Raw genomic sequence first — 25,171 nt, 5'->3', positions numbered from 1 at the left:
ATTTTTAGGGCAGTGAAACTACTCAAAATGATACTATAAGAGTAGATACACGTCATTATATAATTTGCCAACACTCATAGAAACTGCAATAATATATACAACGCTCATAATAACTGCAACAATATATACTATATGATACTATAATTGCAGATACATGTCATCATATAATTTGCCAACACTCAGAGAAACTGCAACACCAAGAGTGAACTCTAAAGTAAACTCCCTTCAGCAGCACATATACTAAAATTGGAAGGATACAGAGAAGATTAGCATGGCCCCTGCGCAAGAATCACAGGCAAATTCATGAAGCGTTCCATATTTTTAAATCTCCTGAAACTGATAAGCAACTTCAGTAAAGTATCAGGATACAAAATCAATGTGCAAAAATCACAAGCATTCCTATACACCCACAACAGACTTAAAAGAGAATAAAATACCTAGGAATACAACTAACAAAGAATGTAAAGGACCTCTTCAAGGAGAACTACAAACCACTGCTCAATGAAATAAGAGAGGACACAAACAGATGGAGAAACATTCCATGTTCATGGTTAGGAAGAATCAATATCATGAAAATGGCCATACTGCCCAAAGTAATTTACAGATTCAATGCTATCCCCATCAAGCTACCAATGACCTTCTTCACCGAACTGGAAAAATCCACCTTAAACTTCATATGGAACCAAAAGAGAGCCCACATAGCCAAATCAATTCTAAGCAAAAAGAACAAAGCTGGAGGCATCACACTACCAGACTTCAAACTATACTACAAGGCTACAGTAATCAAAACAGCATGGTACTGGTACCAAGACAGAGATATAGACCAATGGAACAGAACAGAGGCATCGGAGGCAACACCACACATGTACAACCATCTGATCTTTGACAAACCTGACAAAAACAAGCAATGGGGAAAGGATTCCCTGTTTAATAAATGGTGTTGGGAAAACTGGCTAGCCATGTGCAGAAAGCAGAAACTGGACCCCTTCCTGACACCTTACACTAAAATTAACTCTAGATGGATTGAAGACTTAAATATAAGACATAACACCATAAAAACCCTAGAAGAAAATCTAGGCAAAACCATTCAGGACATAGGCATAGGCAAGGACTTCATGACCAAAACACCAAAAGCATTGGCAACAAAAGCCAAAATAGACAAATGGGACCTAATCAAACTCCACAGCTTCTGCACAGCAAAAGAAACAGTCGTTAGAGTGAATCGGCAACCAACAGGATGGGAAAAACTTTTTGCAATCTACCCATCTGACAAAGGGCTGATATCCAGAATGTACAAAGAACTAAAACAGATTTACAAGAAAAAAGCAAACAAGTCCACTCAAAACTGGGCAAAGGATATGAACAGACACTTTATCAAAGACATATATGAGGCCAACAAACATGAAAAAATGCTCACCATCACTGGTCATTAGAGAAATGTAAATCAAAACTACATTGAGATACCATCTCATGCCAGTTAGAATGGCGATCATTAAAAAACCTGGAGACAACAGATGCTGGAGAGGATGTGGAAAAATAGGAACACTTTCACACTGTTGGTGGGAGTGTAAATTAGTTCAACCATTGTGGAAGACAGTGTGGCAATTCCTCAAGGACATAGAAACAGAAATTCCATTTGACCCAGCAATCCCATTACTGGGTATATATCCAAAGGATTATAAATCATTCTACTATAAGGACACGTGCTTTCATCGCAGCACTGTTTACAATAGCAAAGACCTGGAACCAACCCAAATGCCTATCAATGATAGACTGGACAGGCAAAATGTGGCATATATACACCATTGAACACTAAGCAGCCATAAAAAACGATGAGTTCGTGTCCTTTGTAGGGACATGGATGAACCTGGAAACCATCATTCTCAGCAAACTTACACAAGAACAGAAAATCAAACACCACATGTTCTCACTCATAGGTGGGTGTTGAACAATGAGAACACGTGGACACAGGGAGGGGAGCATCACACACTGGGTTCTGTTGGGGGGAAATAGGGGAGGGACAGTGGGGGTTGGGGAGTTGGGGAGAGATAGCAAGGGGAGAAATGCCAGATATAGGTGATGGGGAGGAAGGCAGCAAATCACACTGCCATGTGTGTACCTATGCAACAATCTTGCATGTTCTTCACATGTACTCCAAAACCTAAAATGCAATTAAAAAACAAAAAATAAAAAAGTAAACTACAGACCTTAGTTAACAATAATGTATCAATATTTGGCTCTTCAGTTGTAACAAATGTAGCACACTATTTCAAGACATTAGTAATAGGGAGAAATGCCAGGGAGATAGAGACTATGTATTTCTGCTCAATTTTTCCATAAACCTAAAACTGCTAAAAAATAAAAAAGTAGTAAATTCTATTAAAATATATAGTCAATCCTCCATATGCTCAGGGGATTGGTTTCAGGAATCCTCTTGTTTACCAAAATCTGTGCATACTCCAGTCTCCCAGTCAGCACTCAACACAGGCAGGTTTCACATCCTGTGAATACAACTGTTTGGTTTTCCTTTCCCCCTTGGAGACAGAGTCTCACTGTCACCCAGTCTGGAGTGCAATGGTACAATCATAGCTCACAGCAATCTCTGCCTCCCAGTTCTCCTGCCTTAAGCTTCCCAAGCAGCTGGGCATGGTGGCAGGCACCTGTAATCCCACCAACTTGGGAGGCTGAGCCCGAAGAATCATTTGAACCCAGAAAGTAGAGGTAGCAGTGGGTGGAGATCGTGCCACTGCACTCCAGCCTGGGTGACAGTGAGAGACTCCATCTCAAAAAAAAAAAAAAAAAGTATTAGCACAAGTTGAAGAAACATATAATCCAAATTTTACTTCAAGGGAAAGCAAGCATTTTACTCCGGGTTACTGAATTTAGGCTGTGAGAACTTTGTCTACTGAACAGACAAAGTCTGTCCTGGTTTCCTTCAGCTGCCATGAGTTGAAAGCAAAGGCCAGCTATGGCTTCAGGCAAAGGTCTTCCTTGACAGCCCTGGCCACTGACCAAAACCCTACAGAGAGGATTAACTTCCCTTCATGCACGCATGCATGCACAGGGCACCAATATTCCAAGCCCACTTCGGCTTCCTGTGGCCTGTCTTGTTTTTCTTCACTTGGGGTGACAGCTCATTAACAGAGCCAGTTAGAAGCTATCTCCTTTTTCACCCTTAGCCTGCTTTCCCTATTAGAAGTGAACCCTCAAGACAACCAAGTAGCTTGAAGAAGAAAGGTTTCTCCTTTCAGAAGCATTCCAGCTAACAACAGAAAAAAAAAAAAAAAATCAAGAGAATGAGACTATCATAAATTTACAATCTAAATAATTAATATAGGGAGTAATCATTAATAACTACTAATATCACAAAAAGACATTAAGATATGTGTCTTCTGAGAGATGTATACACCATCATTTATGATACATTCTTGCAAAAAAAAAAAACCTCACATAATCTAAACAAGTTTACAGAAAATACAGGGGAAAAAGGGAACATAATAAACTGACACCAGAGGAATATAACCAGCAAAATTCAGAGTAAAAAGTCCATAGGAAACAACGCCTGGTTTGTTAAACAACTAAATATGGGGGGAAACAGATGGCAGAGACAGCTATAAATTAAGACAGCTATAAATTTAAAACGTATCAAACAATAGCAATCAAAAAATTCTTGTTTGGATGTTGATTTGAACAAACTTTTAAAAATGATTAAGGGACAATTGAGGAAATACGAACATTGGATATTTGATGCAACAAATGAATCATTTATTGCTCATTTCTTTTAGGTATTAATAATGATGTTATGATTATGCCTTCTTTTAAGTCCTTATTAAAGAAACACAAAGAACTATTTATATGAAATTATGTGATATTGGCCGGGCGAGGTGGCTCATAGCTGTAATCCCAGCACTTTGGGAGGCCAAGGCAGGCAGATTACCAGAGGCCAGGAGTTCAAGACCAGCCTGGCCAACATATTGAAACCCCATCTCTATGAAAAATACAAAAATTAGCCACGTGTGGTGGTGCATGCCTATAATCCCAGTTATTCAAGAGACTGAGGCAGAAGAATCGCTTAAACCTGGGAAGCAGAAGATATGGTAAGCAGAGATTACGCCACTGCACTCCAGCCTGGGTGACAAGAGCGAGATGCCATCTCAAAAAATAAAAATAAAAAAGAATAAATTATGTGATATGGAATTTGCTTCAAAATAATGTGGGAGGCCCAGGCACAGTGGCTCACACCTGTAATCCCAGCACTTGGGAAGCCAAAATGGACGGATCAACTGTCTGAAGTTTGAGATCAGCCTAGCCAACATGATGAAACCGTGTCTCTACTAAAAATACAAACAAAGAAATTAGCCAGGTGTGGTGGCAGGCACCTGTAATCCCAGCTACTCGACAGCCTGAGGCAGAAGAATCACTTGAACCCAGGAGGGGGAGGCTGCAGTGAGCCAAGATCGCACGATTACACTCCAGCCTGGGCAACAAGAGCAAGACTCCATCTCCAAAAAAAAAAAAAGGAAAGAAATTGTATATATTTGCAAAATTTCTTTTTTTAATTAATTTATTTATTTTTAATTTATTTATTTATTCACCCTCTCCACCCAGCTTTTCCCGACTCCAGGAAGAACCGGGAAGAGAAGGTCTATTTGCAAAATTTCTTACAAATTAATAGGAAAAAGACAAACACTCCCAAAAGAAAAATGGGCAAAAGCAGTAGCTCAAAAGGAAAAAAATAGCTAAAGAACGTAAATATATATGCAAATTCAGTCAGTAAATACTACAAAATACTCAAAAACTGTTTCCTTCTGCATTCATTTTGGGTTTTTGTTTGTTTGTGTGTTTGTTTTTTGAGACGGAGTTTCACTCTTGTTACCCAGGCTGGAGTGCAATGGCGCAATCTCAGCTCACCACAACCTCTGTCTCCTGGGTTCAGGCAATTCTCCTGCCTCAGCCTCCTGAGTAGCTGGAATTACAGGCAGGCACCACCACACCCAGCTAATTTTTTTTTTTTTTTTTGTATTTTTAGTAGAGACGGGGTTTCACCATGTTGACCAGGTTGGTCTCGATCTCTTGACCTTGTGATCCACCCACCTCAGCCTCCCAAAGTGCTGGGATTACAGGCGTGAGCCACCGCACCCAGCTTTTGTTTGTTTTTTTTTTTTAATTATTTTTTACGGAGCTAGAGTCTCATGTTGCTCAATGTGGAAAGAACAGTCTTTTCAACAAATGGTTCTGGGACAACTGGACACCCACAGGCAAAGGAATGAAATGGGACCTACCTCACATCATATTTTAAAAATGAACTCAAAATGGACCAGGCACAGTGGCTCATGCCTATAATCCCAGCACTTTGGGAGGCCAAGGTCAGAGGATTGCTTGAGCCCAGGAGTTCAAGACCAGCCTGACTAACATGGTGAAAACCCCTCTCTACTAAAAACAAAAAAATTAGCCAAGCATGGTGGTGTGTGCCTGTAATCCCAGCTACTCAGGTGCTGGAGCATGAGAATTGCTTGAACACAGGAGGCAGAGGGTGCAGTGAGCCAAGATCATGCCATGCACTCAAGCCTGTGCTACGAAGCAAGACTCTGTCTCAAAAACAAAGCAAAATTCAAAATGTATCAAAGACCTAAATACAAGAGCTAAAACTATAAAACTCAAAGAAAACAAAGCTTACAAGTAAATCATCAGCATTCTAGATTTAGCAACAGTTTTTTAACTTTTTTTTTTTTTTTGCTGGCATAACAAAACATAGCAAGTTTCTGATACAAGACAAGCAACCAAAGAAAAAATAGACAAGTTAGACTTCATTGAAACAAAACTTTGTGCTTTAAAAGACACTATCAAGAAAATGAAAAGACTAAAGCCTATAATCAGTTGAATAATTTAAGAAAAAAAAACTCAAAAAAGTAAGTGAAAAAACCTACAGCATGAGATAAATATCTAAAAATCATCCATCTGATAAGGGTCTAGCATTTAGAACAAGCTCATCTAACCCACCACGGCCATGAGGGAGGCTTTGAATGTGGCGCAACACAAATTTATAAACTTTCTTAAAACATTATTAGTTTTTGTGGTAATTCTTTTCTTTTTTAGCTCATTGGCTGTCGTTACTGTTAGTGTATTTTATGTGTGGCCCAAGACAATTCTTCTTCCAATGTGGCCCAGGGAAGCCAAAAGATTGGACACCCTGATCTAGAATATAAAGAACTTTAGCTAGGCGTGGTAGCGATGTACCTTCAGTTCTAGCCATTCAGAAAGCGGAGTCGGGAGGATCGTTTGAGCCCAGGAGGCCAAAATGGTAGTGAACTATGATCAGACTACTGCACTCCAACCTGGATGACAAAGTGAGACCTTATCTTTAAAATAATATAAAATAGGCCAGGCACAGTGGCTCATGCCTCTAATTCCAGCACTTTGGGAAGCTTGAGGTGGGCAGATTACTTTAGCTCAGGAGTTTGAGACCAGCCTGGGCAACATGGTGAGATTACATCTATACTAAAATTAAAAAAAAAATAGCAGGCATGGTGGCATGGGCCTGTGGTCCCAGCTGTGTGATCCTGAGGTAGGAGGATCACTTGAGCCTGGAATGGGGCAGAGGTTGCAGTGAGTCAAGATGGCACCACTACCAGCCTGGGTGACAGAGTAAGATCTTGTCTCAAAAAAATACAGTAAAATAAAGAACTCCTATAACTCAACAATAAAAAGATAAATAACCCAATTTTTAAATGATCAAAAGATTTGAATAGATATTTCTCCAAAGAAGATATGCATAAGACCAACAAGTTCATGTAAAGCTGTTCAACATTGTTAGTCACTATTAACAATCAAAATCACAAATAAAACACTCATTTCTTAAGAGATTCTACTCAAAACAAACAAACAAAAAAACCACTTATTTCATACCCACTAGGTTGGCTATATATAAGGCTATATATAAGATGGATGACAAAAAAAAAAAGTGCAGGCTGGGCATGGTGGCTCATGCTGTTATCCCAGCACTTTGGGAGGCGGAGGCGGAGGCAGATCACTGGAGGTCACGAGTTCAAGACCAGCCTGGCCAACGTGACAAAACCCTGTCTCTACAAAAAAATACAAAAATTAGCCAGGCGTGGTGACATACACCTGTAATCCCAGCTACTCAGGAGGCTGAGAGGCACAAGAATCGCTTGAACTGGGGAGGTGGAAATTGTAGTGAGCCAAGATGGTGCTACTGCCTTCCAGCCTGGGCAACAGAGCAAGATTTTGTCTCTAAACAAATAAAACAGAAAGTGCTGACAAGTATGTGGAGAAATTGGAACTTTCATTCACTTCTGGTAGAATATAAAATGTCACAGCCACTTTAAAAAGTTTTCTGGCAGTTCCTCAAAATGTTAAACAGAGAGTTAACATAAGAACCAGGAATTCCTCACCTAAGTATATACCCAAGGGAAATGAAAACACATTCACATAAAAACTTATACATGGGCCAGGCAGACGTTCACGCCTATAATCCCAGCACTCTGGGAAGCCAAGATGGGCAGATCACAGAGGTCAAGAGATCAAGACCATCTTAGCCAACATAGTGAAACCCCATCTCTACCAAAAATACAAAAAAATTAGCTGGGCATGGTGTTGCACACCTGTAGTCCCAGCTACTCGAGAGGCTGAGGCAGGAGAATTGCTTGAACCCCAGAGGCAGAGGTTGCAGTGAGCTGAGATCGCGTCACTGCACTCCAGCCTGGCAACAGAGAGACTCCGCCTCAAAAAAAAAAAAAATCAAAAAAACACTTGTACCTGAATGTCTACAGCAGTAATATTCATAATAACCAAAAAATTAAAACCCAAATGTCCTTCTATATGTAAATGGATTAAAAAAATGTGAGCGATATATATATATTTTATTTATTATATATATAATATTTTATTTATAATATATATATAAAATAAAATACTGGGCCACAAAGAGGAATGAAGTACCAATACATGCTACAACGCAGATAACCTTTGGAAACATTGTGCTAAGCTTGAGGAGTCAAGCACAAAAGGCCACAAATTGTTATGATTCCATTTATATGAAAGGTCCAGAATAAACAAATCCACAGAGACAGAGTCTCTATGTGGCTGCCAGGGTTAGGGGACATGAGGGATTGGGGAGTGATAATGGGTTCAGAGTTCCAGGATGATGAGCATGTTCTGGAATTAGATAGTTGTGATAGTTGTACAACCTTCTAATATACGAAATCCACTGAATTGTATACTTTCAAAGGGTCAAATTTATGGTATGTGAATTATTATCTCAAAAATAAATAGAAAAATAAAGGATAACCTTTTTTGCCTTCTAATTTTAATTTCATTACATGCATATTTTGCTGACATAAAAGAAATAATGCTGTCTGGGGCAAAGGCTCAGCTAATGTCTGTCTTAAAAAAACAAAACAGTGGAAACAAAATGGTCAAAAAGAAATAAAGATAAATTAAGGTACATTAAATCAATGGAACGTAGCCAAAAAAAGAAAAAATAAATCAAAAAACTTTTTTTTCAGACGGGTTCTTGCTCTGTCACCCAGGCTGCAGTGCAGTGGCACAAACTTAGCTCACTGCAACCTCTGCCTCTTGGTCTCAAGCGATCCTCCCAGCCAAGCCTTCCAAGTAGCTGGGACTACACCAACATGCCTGGTTACTTTTTTTTTTTTGGTAGAGACTGGGTTTCACCACATCACCCAAGCTGCTCTAGAACTCCTGGACTGAAGCAATCCACCTGCGTCAGCCTCCCAACCAGGATTACAGGCAGTAAATCCCAGGTGAGCCACCTTGCCCAGCCCAGTATAAGTCAAAAAAGTATATCCACAATATTCTGTTGCTCTTCTCCCAAAGAAGAAAAAAAAATTAGACTGAAAATCAGTTCTAAGTTCTGGCCTCCAGACTGTAAGAAAATACATTAATTTTATTTAAACAACAACAACAAACAGGATGGGGTCATGCCTGTAATCCAAAGACTCTGGGATGCTGAGATGGGAAGATTGCTTGAGACCAGGAGTTCAAAACTAGCCAAAATGGTGAGACCCCATTTCTATAAAATAAAATAAACAAATAAAACCTAACTCTTTAAAAACAGTAAAATTATACCTATAGTAAGAGTCCATATTGATAAAAATTTATATATACATATATGTAAACATTAGAAAGTCAAAAAATATTTACATCAACCTGTTAACAGAAATGATATCCTAGTAGTGGTATATTACGAGGGATATTTTTCTTCCTTTAGTTTAGGTGTATTTAGGGACAGTGATAGAAACACCCAAACAAACAAGAAAATAAAGGGCAAATAACTTCAAAGAATGAAGACACTAAAATTTCAAACTTTATCACTAGAACTTTATTAACTCCAAGTTCCTGGAAATTAGCCAAAAGTCAACTAATTATAGAATTAAAATATAGTCCTATGTATTCTTATTCTTGCTTTGGCAGGAATGTACAATAACCTGACAGTGCTAAGAGTTAGGTTACTTTGACAAAATCAAAACAGCGGCTACAAAAGGCCAGTAAGGGAAAATTAAGGGACCAAGTCCCAGTTCTCAGGTAACAAAGCTGTTTAGATGAAACACTTTATTTCAGGATAGATTTGAAGATCAAGTATCTATTCTATAGAGTCTAAAAGTATTATTCAGGTATAAAAATACTGTAAGAAAACTTTACCACCACCACCAACAAACCACTACCACTGGTTTATTCCCTAAAATATAGCCAAGCCAGCAGAACATAAAATATCCTCACATGAAGATGGGACTCTCAATTTTGAAATAAACTCTGCAGCTTTACTTTTTTATGTTTTTAGAAAACGTGACTAAAGATCTACTTCACGCTAATAACTAGTTTCTAAGAAAAAGCAACATGTAAAGGAAACACTAAAAATTATTTCAAAGACAAAAAGTTAAAATGATACTGCTAAGAGTAAAACCAAGGAAAAACTTGAAAATTAAAGCCTTTCAAGTAATAATTTTAGAGATTTCTCATTGAGAAAGTTCAATACCACCAAGATGCTTTAAAATATAAAAAGTTAAAATTAGATAAGGCTATTTTTATTCATTAATATGATTAGGCACAACAGGTCATCACTACACATATTAGAATTGCTCAAATAAAAAAAGTGTTGACACTAAATGCTAGCAAAGGATGCAGAGAAACTGGATAACTCATACGTTGTTGAGAGGAATTAAGAGGATACAGTCATTCTACAAAATAAATAGTTCAGCAGTTTCTCTAAAAACCAAAAACGCGGCTGGGTGTGGTGGCTCCCGCCTGTAATCCAAGCACTTTGGAGGCCAACACGGGCGGATCACCTGAGGTCCAGAGTTCAAGACCAGCCTGACCAACACAATGAAATCCCATCTTTAAAAAAAAAACCACCACCACCAAAAATGCACTTACCATATGATCCAAACATTTGGGCATTTATTCCCCCAAAATGAAAACTTTATATTCACTTAAAAACATGTATATACAGCTTTATTTGTGATAGCCAAAAAACTGGAAACCACCCTTCTGGTATGTCCTTCAACAAGTAAATGGTTAAACAAATTGTGTGGCTCAGCTCTACTATGGACTACTACTCAATAGTAAAAAGAAATGAACTACTAATGCATGCAACAATTTGGATGACTCTCAAAGGAATTATGGTAAAAGAAAAAAGCCAAAGTTATATTCTGTATGATTCCATTTATATAACATTCTCAAAATGGCAAAATTACAGAGATGCAGAACAGATTAGTGGTTACTGGAAGGGTGCATGCAGCTATAAAGCGGTAACACAGGGAGCCCTGAGGTGATGGAGTAGTTCTGTATATAGAACTATAGACTGTTAAAGTGGCCATACTAATCTACACATGATAAAATTGCATATAATTATACCTACACACAAATACATGTGGAAATGGTGAAATCTAAAAAAGCCTTATGGATTGTAACAATGACAATTTATGACAATTTCCTGGTTCTTGACATTAAACCATAGTTATGTGAGATATTACCATTAGATTTAACTTGGTGAAGGGAACACTGGCTCTCTCTACTATTTTTCACAACTTCCTATGAATCTGTAATTATATCAAAATAGAAAGTAGAAAATAATTAGCAGGGTTATGTATGAGGAGGTTAATATAATAACAAATGGAAAACATTTAGCATAGCATTTGAAACATGGTAATAAAGACTTCCATTTTATTGAAATTTTTATTACATTAGATAATTTGGAAACACAGGTTTCTGCACTAAATATATACAACTATTTCAGCAAGAAAAGCATGACGTGAGCTAGAATTCCTCAATTTTTTTTTTTTTTTTTTGAGACGGAGTCTGTGTCACCAGGCTGGAGTGCAATCTCAGCTAACTGCAATCTCAGCCTCCAGGGTTCAAGTGATTCCCTTGCCTCAATCTCCCAAGTAGCTGGGACTATAGGCACGCACCACCATGCCTGGTGAATTTTTTTGTATTTTGGTAGAGCTGGGGTTTCACCATGTTGGCCAGGATGATCTTGATCTCCTGACCTTGTGATCCACCCACCTCAGCCTCCCAAAGTGCTGTGATTACTGGTGTGAGCCACTGCACCCGGCCAAATTCCTCAATTTAATTACCAAATACTATGTGAAATCTCTTGTGCACCTGGTAAGATTGTTTTGAGACAAAATTGTCCAAGTGAATACGGAACCATCAGACAACATAAATGGCTCAACATTCAGCTTTTTTTCCAAAAATCTTTAACTCAAATGTCTTTTACATCATCAAGTAACTTATCAGATGGAAATAAATGTATCATCTGCTGTGTGGTTCCAAATTAAGGAACAGTCTAGCTCAAACCCATCAACTTGAATATATATAATCTCTTACAAAAAAATAATTACATGTAATCTTAAGAATAGCGAAACAAACTTGAAGCCTTTTTGGCATTCCCTAGCAGATGAGTCCCTATCAAATATTCTGGGGTGGAAAGAACATTCTACTGGCCATCATCTGAATTCCTCATCAGAGTCTAAGCTGTACAGTCAGCTCTATAGGAAACACAAAATATCAGGTGCTGGTAACGGGTCTCTAATTCTTCAAAAAAACATCACCTTTGGCCTCCAGTTCCTTCAAGATTACTCTATAATACCTATGTGTGTGTAAGTGATTAATACAGTCTCTAGAGTCGTGGGTGTGATCCTGAAATACTTTCCACCACTAAATGTTCCTTTTAACAGAGTCAACAGAAGAGAGAATAAAAAGCTGTGTGAAATCATATAAAAGTTTGATTTTCTACTTTCCATAGAAAAAGTGACTTTAATTTTCTCAGCTTCAGCAGGTGCAAGAGTACCTAACCATTGCCATGATGCCTATACCCTTCCTGTGATATTCAGTACACAGGGTATTTGAGAACCAACAAGTAAGGACCATCTGACCATTAGATTCAGTATTACCAAGGGAGCCCCTAAATTCTGTTCCCATGGACCCTTCTGTACTTCTACACTGTAATTTGTTGGCAGAAATTTCACAGAAGAAGTTGAGATGTAAGGCCATCTGGCACACCAGGATCAGAATTTTTCTAATACACACCCCCGTCCCTGACTTAGAATTTTCCAGTATCCCTTTCCCATCCTATCTTTCCTGTAATGTACTAAGCCTTTTGTGTGACCACTGGGTAGAGAGACTCCAAAAAGTCACTGTTTCTTTTTGCTTTTCAATAGTTAAAACTTCATGAGTGTTAAAAAAAAAGAATCCACAAAGACGAATGGGGGGAAAAAAGTCTAAACACTGAAATGCCAATGGTTAATGGTGACTGTTCATTGATCTCAGATTTTGGATAAAAGATGGAAATTGTGGAATGAAAGTTAAGTTAGTGGCCAGGCATGACGGCTCATGTCTGTAATCCCAGCACTTCGGAAGGCCAAGGCAGGCAGATCACTTGAGGTCAGGAGTCTGAGACCATCCTGGCCAACGTGGTAAAACTCCAACTCTACTAAAAATACAAAAATTAGCTGGTGTGGTGGTGGGTACCTATAATCCCAGTTACTCAGGAGGCTGAGGCAAGACTCTGTTGCAATCAATCAATCAATCAAACAAAATAAAGGAAGTTCATTGAACACAGTATACAAAATTTTGGGACATTCTTAAATATGAATTATACTATTAGTGTACAATCTACACTATAGAAAACCTAATGTCTTTTTAAAAGCACATTTCAGTACCCAAATTGGTAAAATTCAATAACCTGAAGGTTCCAGTTCAGTAAGCATTACTGTGGGCTATATTTGCAAATGTGCAGAAATTAAACATAGCACAAATCACTTGGAACAAGGCCTCTAAATTCTTTCAAATTCAATCTACTTTTATCTGTCTGATTACTTTGGAGCCCAGCAGTAACACCAATCCCATTGATGATATTGTGTAGAAATAAGCAGAGACAGGCCTGGCCTGGTGGCTCATGCCTGTAATACCAGCACTTTGAGAGGCCGAGGTGGGCAGATCTGCTGAGGTCGGGAGTTCAAGACCAGCCTGACCAACCTGAAGAAACCCCATCTCTACTAAAAATACAAAATTAGCCAGGCATGGTGGTGCACGCCTATAATCCCAGCTACTCAGGAGCTGAGGCAGAAGAACCACTTGAACCTGAGAGGCAGACATTGTGGTACGCTGAGATTGCGCCATCGCGCTCCAGCCTGGGCAACAAGAGCGAAACTCCATCTCAAAAAAAAAAGGCCGGGCGTGGTAGCTCACGTCTGTAATCCCAGCACTTTGGGAGGCTGAGGTGGGCGGATCACCTGAGGTCAGGAATTAGAAACCAGTCTGACCAACGTGGAGAAACCCTGTCTCTACTAAAAACACAAAATTAGCAGGGCATGGTGGTGCATGCCTGTAATCCCAGCTACTCAGGAGGCTGAGGCAGGAGAATCACTTAAACCTGGGAGGCGGAGGCTGCAGTGAGCCGCTATCACGCCATTGCACTCCAGCCTGGACAACAAGAGTCAAACTCTGTCTCAAGCCATAATGCAGTGCTGAAGAAAGGCATGAACATCTTGGGCTTACTGTGAGATGGAGAACAATGGGCACCAGAGGATGGCACATACGGGTGGATGCTGCCGCACAGCAGTGAGCAGCGCTACATCTCAGCCCTCCAAATCCCAGCTCCCCACTAGCATATCCACCTATACATCTCCCTACTATCTTCTTCCCCAAAGCAACAGTAAGGACCATCTTACTGTTCTAGCCCTTATTTCCAAAAAAAAAAACCAGTATTTCCCCAGTCACTCAAGTTCAAAGCTACAATGTGATTATTAAATCCATTTAAGGAATGAGTCCTCTCCATCCTTACCCTGCAATGCCTCTCAAGTTCATTCTCCCTTCACATCGCCATTCCCACCAACCTAGTTAAAGAAATTATACTTTAAACCCAAGTTTCCCAACAAGGTCTTGATGTCCCCACAGCCAAATTTGTACTCCAAAACATTGTTTTGAACAAGTCATCCAAGCCTTAAAAAAGCATCTACAGATCTGGCAGTGCAGCCAACAGAAACCTATCTTCACGAGCTTGGACAAACACCAAGCACCTTCCACAAGAAGTTTCTGGACCCAGGGCTCAAGACCAAGTTCCACAAGTTCCCTGTGTTTGCTACTTTTTGCCATCGCCTCTTTCTCCAGAGTGATCAACAATTAAATGTTTCAAGAGAAAAGAGTGTATGGCTTGTTTTCATGGACAAGCAGGAGCAGATGGACAGCATCCTACACCACAGCCAGTCCTGGAGGGGAGCAAAGCCCAAGAAAGAGAATGAGTGGAATCAACTTAAAACATAAAAGGCCAGGCCAGGCGCAGTGGCTCACGTCTATAATCCTGGCACTCTGGGAAGCCGAGGCAGGCGGATCACCTGAGATCAGGAGTTCAAAACCAGCCTAGCCAACAAGGTGAGACCCTATCTCTACGAAAAATTCAAAAATTAGCTGGGCATGATGGCGGGCACCTGTAATCCCAGTTACTCAGGAGGCTGAGGCAGGAGAATTGTTTGAACCCGGGAGGCAGAAGTTGTAGTGAGCCAAGATTATGCTACCATACTCCAGCCTGGGTGGAAGAAGACTGTCTCAAAAAATAATAATAATAAATAATACACAAATACATAAAAATAAAAGGCCAGGCATGGTGACTCACACCTGTAATCCCAACAGTTTGCAACAACAGGGTAGGAAGATCACTTGGGCCTAGGAGTTGCAGGCCTGTATGGGCAACATGGCAAGACCCTATCTTTACAAAAAATACAAAAATGAGCCAGGTGTGGTGGCACTTGCCTATAGTCCCAGCTACTAAAGAGGTTGAGGTGGGAAGATCACTTGAGCCTGGGAGGTCAAGGTGCTGTGACCCATGATCATGCCACTGCACTCCAGCCTGAGTGATGAACAAGACCCTGTTTCAAAAAAAATTTTTTTTAGTAAATTTAGGGCAGCACAGTGGCTCACACCTATAATCCCAACACTTTTGGATGCTAAGGCATGTGGATGGCAGAGGTTGCAGTGAGCTGAGATCACACCACTGCACCCTAGCCTGGGCAACAGAGTGAGACCCTGTCTCAATAAAATTAAATTTAAATTTAAAAATAATAAAAAATAAAATAAATAATTTTTTAAAAACAAACAAAAATTCTGGGTCTGTGGGTACATGAAGAAGTCTGAGATGGTAAGCCCAAGAGAGTTTTGTTTTGAGGAAGACTTTAAGATAAAGTCCACTATCTTACTCTACATATTAAAGAAATGTCCATGTCATGTGTAAGAGGGAACACATAATAAAAAGAAAGTTAAACATAAGTGGGCTATATTAAGAGCATGAAGTGAGTAGCTTTGGGAATTCAGAGGAGAAACCAAAAACACCAAGGACTTCGGCAATGCAAGAGGTCAGCACTGTGAATAAGTCAACCAGTTTGGTTGAAGCAGAAAACACAAAGGACAGCTGCGAGAGACTGTATAGCTGTCCCATAGTTTTAATCCATTTTTCACATGCTTTCTGGTCTCCTCTCCCTATCTGGATTCAGTTCAGAGGCCAAGGACCACCACAATGTGTTAACCTATTAGCTAACTATCAGTCACATCTTAAGAATTCAGAAAACAGGGCCGGGCGCTGTGGCTGACGCCTGTAATTCTACCACTTTGGGAGGCTGAGGTGGGTGGATCACCTGAGGTCAGAAGTTCAAGACCAGCCTGGCCATCATGGTGAAACCCCATCTTTTAAAATAAATTAATTAATTAATTAAAAAAAAAAAAAGAATTCAGAAAGTAATGGTCATAGTTTTAGTATATTTAATCTTAGAAGAGTGTAACACCTAGGTGTACTCTGAATTCAGACTTTCTTTAAATACCCGTATTAAAAAGAGAAAAACTTTCTAAAGTTAAGAAATAAAGATACTGGCCAAGAATGGTGACTCATTCCTGTAATCCCAGCACTCTGTGAGGCCAAGGTGGGAGGACTGCTTGAGGCCAGTTGAAGACCAGCCTGGGCAACATATGGAGGCCCCATCTCTACAAAAAGTAAAAATAAAAAAATTAGGTAGGCATGGTGACACGTGCCTACAGTCCCAGCTACTCCAGGAAGCTGAGGCAGGATGATCACTTGAGCCCAAGAGTTAGAGGATACAGTGAGCTATGATCACGTCACTGCTCTCCAGCCTAGACAGCAGGGTGAGACCCTGTCTCAAAAAAAAGAAAAGAAAAAGAAGAAATCAGAATTCATGAGGCCAGGTGCCGTGGCTCACACCTGTAATCCCAGAACTTTGGAAGGCCAAGGCGGGCTGATCACTTGAGGTTAGGAGTTCAAGACCAGCCTGACCAACATGGAGAAACCCCAACTCTACTAAAAATATAAAATTAGCTGGGCGTGGTGGCACATGCCTGTAATCCCGGCTACTCAGTAGGCTAAGGCAGGAAAATCACTTGAAACCAGGAGGCAGAGGTTGCACTGGGCCGAGATGGTGCCATTGCACGCTAGTCTGGGCAACAAGAGCAAAACTCCGTCTCAAAAAAAAAAAAAAAAAAAATCAGGATACATGAATCAAAGCAAGAATTTCTAAGCACCCAGACGCTCTTAACCCTCTTGGGAACTGTTTAATGTATTTTTTGAAACTAGGAGGTCTCAGAATTGAAAATTTTTTAAAAAAAAATTTAACTACTGACATCCTATAAAGGAGGAGGCAAAAGAATGGAAAATCTGGTGAAGTGATAAGCAGTTTTTAAAGAGGTTTACAATCAGTTTTTAAACAACAATCCCTCTGGGAAATGAAAATTCCTCTCCTAATCCCTTTGAGGGCAATATATTTGAATCAGGAACAAGAACATCTTGCTTCTATCTAAGTACAAATATGAACCTTTTAGAGTATCTTCTGCATTAAATACCAAGTAGAGGAGAGGACAATATCTAATTGATCAAAAAATAAGCATCTTAGACTTATATCTTTTCTAGACACATGCAAAGAGGCTTCAGTAAAATGCAATTAAGGAACTTCAAGGTTTTAGTTGACAGTGATTACTTAACTGGAACTTACTCCTGTGAAATGAAACTACCAGAACCCCTTAACATCAATTTGCCTGTCACTAAACCACAGGTTTACGCTTAGACTTGGAAATGTTAACAGGATGGAACCACAAGCCTTTAATAAAACAAAACGTGATGACCATGGAGAGCGCCCTTGAAGCTTAGTAACAGAGGACTCAACCCTAAAAGGGTTCCCTTTCTGGAATGTGAAGGCAGGTTTGACATGTACCACAGCTCCAGTCCTAAAAACGCTTGACTGCATTTTCCACAAAAGGTAGGAGTTGTAATAGTAGCATAGAGCAGACACCAGCCCACTGGAAGCAGATGGAACCCACCAACTCATTTTTCCCAGACCTTCAAAAAGGTACACAGAACTCACTCTCTCAGCCAAAGCAGGGCAGATCTGAATGAATAAATCCAGGAAAAGGTTCACATGGGATTACTAATTGGTAATTTCATTTGCATCCCAAAACCCTCAATGTAAAACAGAACCCGAAAAATGAAAAGCAATTTGAAAGCCAGTTCTCCCTACTCAAGCTAAACACACACACACACACACACACACACACACACACACACACAAGACCCAAAGCTTTGCAAAACAAATAAGACTCAGTAACTTATTCCAGCACAGGGACTCTTCTGAAGGGAGATCCGGCTGGAAACATTCCCTGCTTATGTACATAATTCACTAGGGGTCAGGTAAGATTCCATTTTGTAAGAGCTGAACTTTAAACAGAAAGTCACCAGTGGTGCAACATTCACTCATTAGCATAAATCTCTACCCCCTAGAATGAAAAGCATTGGCTGCTGTGCCAGGATGACAACTTTACAGTGAGAAGCTGGAGCCGCGGACCATGAACTCCTGGAAAGTTCTATCAGGGCCTCAGAAGAAGAGCTCACCATCTTTACCAGCCTAAACTTAGCGGTCACCCACCTCAAGCCACCCTCTCCACAGACAGGACATCTGTAATATAGGAATTTAAAAAATAAATAAATATAAAAAGACCGGCCAAAGGGTTAAGAGCAGGCGATGCCTTACAGGGCTGACACGATTGCTGTCTGGGACTGGGGGAGGGGGAGGAGCATTCTGGATGTTTCTATTCTTGGCAAGGAAAGCACCTCCGGGTCCTGCACCATCCAAAAACACTCGCACACCAATGTTCTCAAGGAATGAATGATATGCCCGTGCTCAGCGGCCTCATCTTGAGTTGTGATGATGGGGACAAAGGTGTGGAGGGTTGGAGGCGACGGCTGGAGGGGTAGGTGTGTTTCACTAAGGGGGATGGGAGGAGAGTGAATGGATAAAGGAGGGGCCTGGGGAAAGTGTGGACGATTGAGAGAGAGGAGAGGAAGGGACGCAGGAGGGTGGAGGGTGTGGACAGCTAAGGAGGCTTGGGGAAAGGGCTGAACGGCTGGCGGCGCGGGATGGCCAGCAGCCCACCTTGCCCCAGCAGCGAAAGCAGGCGGTGGGGCTGGCCGCTCCCAGACCCCCGCACGCCCCTCTGTGGGCGTGTGCCCGGCTGCGCGTCCGCACCGCCAGGCCACCGGGCCGCAGGGCCAGCACTCACCCCACGACTCCCTGGTTGTAGTTCCTCCGTTTCCACGGGGTCCCGCTGTACACGACCCCGCCGCCGTCTGCTCGGCCGCCCCCCGCGGCCCGGCCGCCACTGGGCTGCAGCAGGCTATAGTTGAGTCCGTACGTGCTGGCCTTGTTGTCGCGCTTCCTCTTGTTGCTACTGCCCGAGGCCGGGTCAGCAGGATCGGCAGCGGGGATGGCGACCGAGGAGTGCGGGGACGAGGCCGCCGAGGGGGACGAGGCCGCCGAGGAGCCCGCTCGGCGGGCCCAGGCCCCAGGCTGGTGGTGGTTGTTGTTGTTGTTGGTCGTCTCTAGAGGCAGGAAGTCCCGCTGCTCCGCGGGCAGCGCGTGGCCGCCCAGCAGGCGCTCCCCGGAGCGGTACATGCCGGCCGGGGCCGGGGCCGGGGCCGCGCCGCCGGGGCTGCCGGTGCTGCTACCGCTCCCGCCGGTGGCCGTGCTGCTGCTGCTGCTGCTGCCGCCGCCGCCGCTCGCGCCGCCGCTGCTATGACAGTGGTGGTTGAAGTAGAGGTTCCTCAGCCCCTGGGTCGTCTCCCAGATCTGCATCCACAGACTGTTGGACGGTCCGAGCTGCTCTGGCTGGAACCAGGCGATCCTCGGATCCATCAAACGGCGGCGGCCGCTGCCCCCGCCCCTCCCGGCCGCCCGCAGGGCCGCCGCCGCCGCCGCCGCCTCAGGCGCACGCCCGGCCTCGGCTGCTGCTGCTGCTGCTGCTGCTGCCGCCGCTGCCGCTGATACTGCTCGGGGCCCGCTGCGGGCTGCGCGATCGCGCAGGGAGCCGGGCCGGCGCCGGCGGCGTCGCTCCCGCCCTCGAGGGCTCCGCGGGCCCTCCCCCCCTCCCTCCGCCCCTCCGCCGAGCCCCTGTCACTGGGGTCCCCGTGCAAATGGCGGCGGCGGCGGCGGCTTCACAGAAGGGAGAGCGGCGGCAGCGGCGGCGGCGGCGGCGGCGGCGGCGGCGGCAGCGGCTGCGGGACGCGCCTGCTCCGTAGCGTCCTCGCTCCTCCGGCCCCGGGGCGGGGCCTCTGCCGGCTCCGCCCCGCTCGCTCCGCCCCGTCCCTGCCCCGCCCTCCCGCGCTCGCCCCGCCCCCGCCGCGCCGCGCAGCAGCCCCGGAGGTGCGTCACAGAGGCCGCGGCGCGACGGGGCTACAACCGCCCGGCTCAACCGTCCCTGCGCCGGCCGCGGAGGGGGCCCACGTACCTGGGCGTCTGGGAGCCTCTGACGCGCGCACGGCTCCTCTGCCTCGGCTTCCCCAGCGCTGAGACTGCGCGAGACCGCACGGAGGTCGCCTCCCGCCCCGCAGGGAGCACGTTGTGGGAGGTGCCGCCCCGCTCCTCGCCCCTCCCCTCCCTGCGGCCGCCCCACCCGGGCCCTCCCAACCCTTCCGGACGTCTCGGCTTCTGCCTGCTTTCTAAAACACCCTTTTTAAAAAACATCCTAAAACACTTTAATGGTGGGGTGAGGACACGCCCCCCCGCCCGAGCGTGTGCCCCGGGATCCTGACGCGGGCTGCGCGAGGCCCTGTGTCCCGCCCTGCTGCACCCCGGGCCGGGGTCGGGGAGCCGCAGGCTTCCGCGGGGGACCCCTCACCCCGGCCTGAGGCCACAGAAACCTGACCCCCATGCATAGCCCTGGGGGAGGCCACTAAGACTGAGAGTGTGAGCCACCGGCTGAAAGCCGCAGCCACACACTCAGCCCACTTTACACGAGCACACGCAAACACGTGTAGATGCACAGAGAAGCAGACACTCCTGCGCTGTGTAGCAAAGACGCTCTTCTGCCCTAATGTGCACCAACAATCTTAGCTCTCCTGGGTTCAGCGTTAAATTTAAGAAAACCCCAAACCTTTTAAGCCTAAAATGATCATATTGTTAGCAACAGCAGAGACTGTCCACTAGGTGGTTATTTGTATATCTTTCCAGTCTGTAGTTTAAAAGACAAGGAAAGGGGAATGTTAAGCATTTTATATCAAGAGACAAAAAGAGTAAGTGAACAGCTTCTTTGTGTGCCCTTTAAGGTTGGTCCAAAATCCAGAACAAGTCCCTGATGCCTGATATTGGCCTTCTAAATTTGGGAGCTCAATATCCTGGCAACTTTTTATGCCAAATAATGAAGAACTATTTACCAAAGAACTAAGTATCGCTCTACCCTTCTCCTTTTGAGACTAAATCTTGGTCTGTCATCTGGAGTTCAGTGACTCGATCACAGCTCATTGCAGGCTCCATGACTCTTGGGTTCAAGCAATCCTCTTGCCTCAGCCTCTGAGTAGCTTGGACTACAGGCGTGCGTCAGTACTGCATAGAGACGAAGTCTGCGTTGCGCAGGCTGGTCTGGAACGCCTGGATTTAAGTGATACTCCCACCTCAGACTACAAAATTGCTGGGATTGCAAAGGGTGGGCCACCATGCCTGTCCTTATCTTTTTGTGTTGTTGTTGTTAAAAGAATATATAGTATTGGCAGGAGGCCGAGGCGGATGGATCATTAGGTCAAGAGATCGAGACCATCCTGGTCAACATGGTGAAACCCCGTCTCTACTAAAAATACAAAAAATTAGCTGGGCATGGTGGCGCGTGCCTGTAATCCCAGCTACTCAGGAGGCTGAGGCAGGAGAATTGCCTGAACCCAGGAGGCGGAGGTTGCAGTGAGCCGAGATCGCGCCATTGCACTCCAGCCTGGGTAACAAGAGCAAAACTCCGTCTCAAAAAAAAAAAAAAAAAAATACATAGTATGACCATAAATATGGAAAACACACAAAGACCCTTCAGCTGCAACCAGCTTCCTTGTTAGTGTGTGCAGCCTGTTTCTTGTATTGGCTGCTCTAAGGGACCTTGGAGATAGACCTTTCAGATGTATGTTCCTGTCTCTGACCTTGCACTATCCCACTGTAGGCTCCAGAGAGGTATTCACGGTGCCTTTGGAAAGCCCCAGGATACTGTGGCCAGGGTTTGCATTGGCCAAGTTATGTCCATTGGCACTAAGCTGCAGAACAAGGAGCATGTGATTGAGGCCCTGCACAGGGCCAAGTTCAAGTTCCTTGGCCTCCAGAAGATCCACATCTCAAATAAGTGGGGCTTCACCAAGTTCAATGCTGATGAATTTGAAGGCATGGTGGCTGAGAAGCGGCTCATCCCAGATGGCCATGGGGTTAATAAGTACATCCCCATTGTGGCCCTCTGCTCAAGTGGCATGCCCTGTACTTTGAGGGCTTCTACTGTGCTGCCCTCTCTTAATACTCACTAATAAACCCTACTTCCTGTCCACCAAAACAAACAAACAAAAATTCTTCGGCATTTTGTTTCATTCTATTTGATTTTTACTGTTGCTTTACTGTAAATCAGTATTAAAAGTTTTCTCGAGGCCGGGCGCGGTGGCTCAAGCCTGTAATCCCAGCACTTTGGGAGGCCGAGGCGGGTGGATCACGAGGTCAAGAGATCGAGACCATCCAGGTCAACATGGTGAAACCCCGTCTCTACTAAAGATACAAAAAATTAGCTGGGCATGGTGGCGCGTGCCTGTAATCCCAGCTACTCAGGAGGCTGAGGCAGGAGAATTGCCTGAACCCAGGAGGCGGAGGTTGCGGTGAGCCAAGATCGCGCCATTGCACTCCAGCCTGGGAAACAAGAGCAAAACCCCGCCTCAAAAAAAAAAAAAAAAAAAAGTTTTCTCTGGCCAGGCACAGTTACCCACGCCTGTAATCATAGCACTTTAGGAGGCCAAGGCAGGCAGATCACCTGAGGTAGGGTGTTCAAGACCAGCCTGACCAACATGGAGAAACTCCATCTCTACTAAAACTACAAAATTAGCGGGGCGTGGTGGCCCGTGCCTGTAATCCCAGCTGGTCAGGAGGCTGAGACAGGAGAATCACTTGAACCCAGGAGGCAGAGGTTGCATGAGCTGAGATCATGCCATTGTACTCCAGCCTAGGCAACAAGAGTGAAACTGTCTCAAAAAAAAAAAAAAAGAAAAAGAAGAAACTTTTCTCTGAATGAAATTTGCTATATACAAATTATTACAGAGCTAGGAAAATAAGTAGTATTTTTATGTTATTCACAATGATAAAACATTATACAGAAATAAGATTTTGTTTGATAACTTCATATTTATTTTAAAAATTCAATCTCAGCCAGGCACAGTGGCTCATGCCTATAATCCCAGCACTTTGACATGCCAAGGCAGGCACCTGAGGTCAAGAGTTTGAGACCAGCCTGATCAACATGGAGAAACCCTGTCTCTACTGAAAATACAAAATTAGCTGGGCGTGGTGGTGGTTGCCTGTAATCCCAGCTACTCAGGGCTGAGGCCAGGAGAATCACTTGAATCCAGGACACAGAAGTTGCACTGAGCCAAGATTGCTCCATTGCACTCCAGACTGGGTGACAGAGCTAGACTCCATCTCAAAAAAAAAGTAAACAAATAAATGAAAATTAAAAATTAGCTGTGCTTGGAGGAGGGGTGCCTGTGGTCCCAACTACCCGGGAGGCTGAGGTGGGAGTATGGCTTTAGCTCAGGAGGTTGAAGCTACAGTGAGCCATGTTTGTGCCATTGCACTCCAGCCTGAGCGAGATCCTGTCTCAAAAATTAAAATGACTGGGCATAGTGGCCTACGCCTGTAATCCCAGTACTTTGGAAGGCTGAAAAAGGAAGATTGGTTGAGCCCAGAAGTTCAAGACCAGCCTGGGCGACACAGCAAGAGAAGAAGGAAAGAGAAGAAAAGGAAATAAAAGTAATAATTTTAAATCTATTTCCTTAAATTCTGCTTGAAAAATAAAATTCAGGAGAGGCATAGTGGATTACGCCTATAATCCCAGCATTTTGGGAGGTTTTACAGGGGAGGGTGGCTTGTGGTTAGGAGTTTGAGACCAGTCCGGGCAATATAGCAAGACCCTGTCTCTAAAATTAACCAAAAAAAAAGAATTTAATAAGAAATTAAAAAAAAATCAATCTCAAAACACAAGATTGGGGAAACATTCTTCTTTTTAATTCAAACAAAAAAAATGGAAACCTCAAAAAACTAAACATTATTGGCTAGGCGCGATGGCTCACACCTGTAATCCCAGCACTTTGGGAGGCCAAAGTGGGAGGATCACTTGAGGTCAGGAGTTGGAGATGAGCCTGGCCAACATGGCGAAACTCTGTCTCTTCTAAAAATACAAAAATGTAGCCACATGTGGTGGCACACACTGATTCCCAGATACTCTGCAGGCTGAGGTGGAAAGATCACTTGAACCCAGGAGGCAGAGGTTGCAGTGAGCAGAGATCACGCCACTGTTCTCAAGCCTGGGGGACAGAGCAAGACTACATCACAAAAAAAAAAAAAGGAGATGTTATCAAGGTCCCACCAACAGAAATACTCACTGTGAAGATTGTTAAACATTTATCCAAAATTCTCTCCATGTATGCATACGTAAATGTTGAAATACAGGTATTTAAGAAATGTCTTAATCTCTTAAAATATTTCTTCAGGACCAGGCATGGTGGCTAACACCCATAAGCTTAGCACTTTGGGAGGCCAAGGCAGATGGATCACTTGAGGTCAGGAGTTCGAAACCAGCCTGGCCAATGTGGTGAAACTCTCTCTCGACTAAAAATGCAAAAATTAGCCAGGTGTGGTGGCACAGACCTGTAATCTAAGCTACTCGGGAGGCTGAGGCAGGAGAATCTCTTGAACCCAGGAGGCAGAGGTTGCAGTGAGCCAACATTGCACCACTGCACTCCAGCCTGGGTGACAGCGAGACCCCATCTCAAAAAAATAAAATAAAATATTTATTCAGACGTTCTGGAACACATTAAACACCATTGATATCTAAGATTTTTCAAGGTACTCACAATTAGTAATAGCATATGCAAGAAATTCACATTTGTTATATTTGAGTGCTGATTTCCTCAGGCAAAGGTTAAGAACTACTAAAGTATTGGCAAAATGATAAAATAAGTTAACATACATAAAAATAGTTTGTAGGCTGAGTGCAGTGGCTCAAGCCCATACTTCCAAAACTTCTGGAGGCCAAAGTGGGCAGATTGCTTGAGCTCAGGAGTTTGAGACCAGCCTGGGCA

The 25,171-nt window shown here is 43.5% G+C and overlaps 1 protein-coding gene, 1 non-coding gene and 1 pseudogene across 5 annotated transcripts in view; 2 read left to right on the top strand and 1 right to left on the bottom strand.

The window, feature by feature from the left end:
• The window catches only part of TENT4B (terminal nucleotidyltransferase 4B), an 80,204-nt gene extending 59,773 nt beyond the window's left edge, over positions 1-20,431 (bottom strand). For 2 of the 4 annotated variants that reach the window (XM_008985846.5, XM_002760936.6), the window contains exon 1: positions 19,093-19,862. In XM_008985846.5, the coding sequence (XP_008984094.2) occupies positions 19,093-19,724 (632 nt within the window). In that variant the 5' untranslated portion in view covers positions 19,725-19,862. Of the gene's footprint in view, positions 1-19,092; positions 19,863-20,316 lie in introns of those variants that run through there. The other 2 variants (XM_078357787.1, XM_002760935.7) reach the window with 2 other exon arrangements.
• Positions 215-323, top strand: LOC118149846 (U6 spliceosomal RNA). The gene has a single exon (XR_004737556.1). It is a non-coding gene; the product is annotated as a U6 spliceosomal RNA (small nuclear RNA).
• A 1,439-nt stretch (positions 20,432-21,870) lies between the features above and the next one.
• LOC118149798 (small nucleolar RNA SNORA70) lies at positions 21,871-21,957 on the top strand (annotated as a pseudogene).
• The last annotated feature ends 3,214 nt before the right edge of the window (positions 21,958-25,171 follow it).

This window comes from Callithrix jacchus, chromosome 20 (assembly GCF_049354715.1).
Source record: "Callithrix jacchus isolate 240 chromosome 20, calJac240_pri, whole genome shotgun sequence".
NCBI classification, from domain to species: domain Eukaryota; kingdom Metazoa; phylum Chordata; class Mammalia; order Primates; family Cebidae; genus Callithrix; species Callithrix jacchus.
This window is presented reverse-complemented; position numbering and strand designations above follow the sequence as displayed.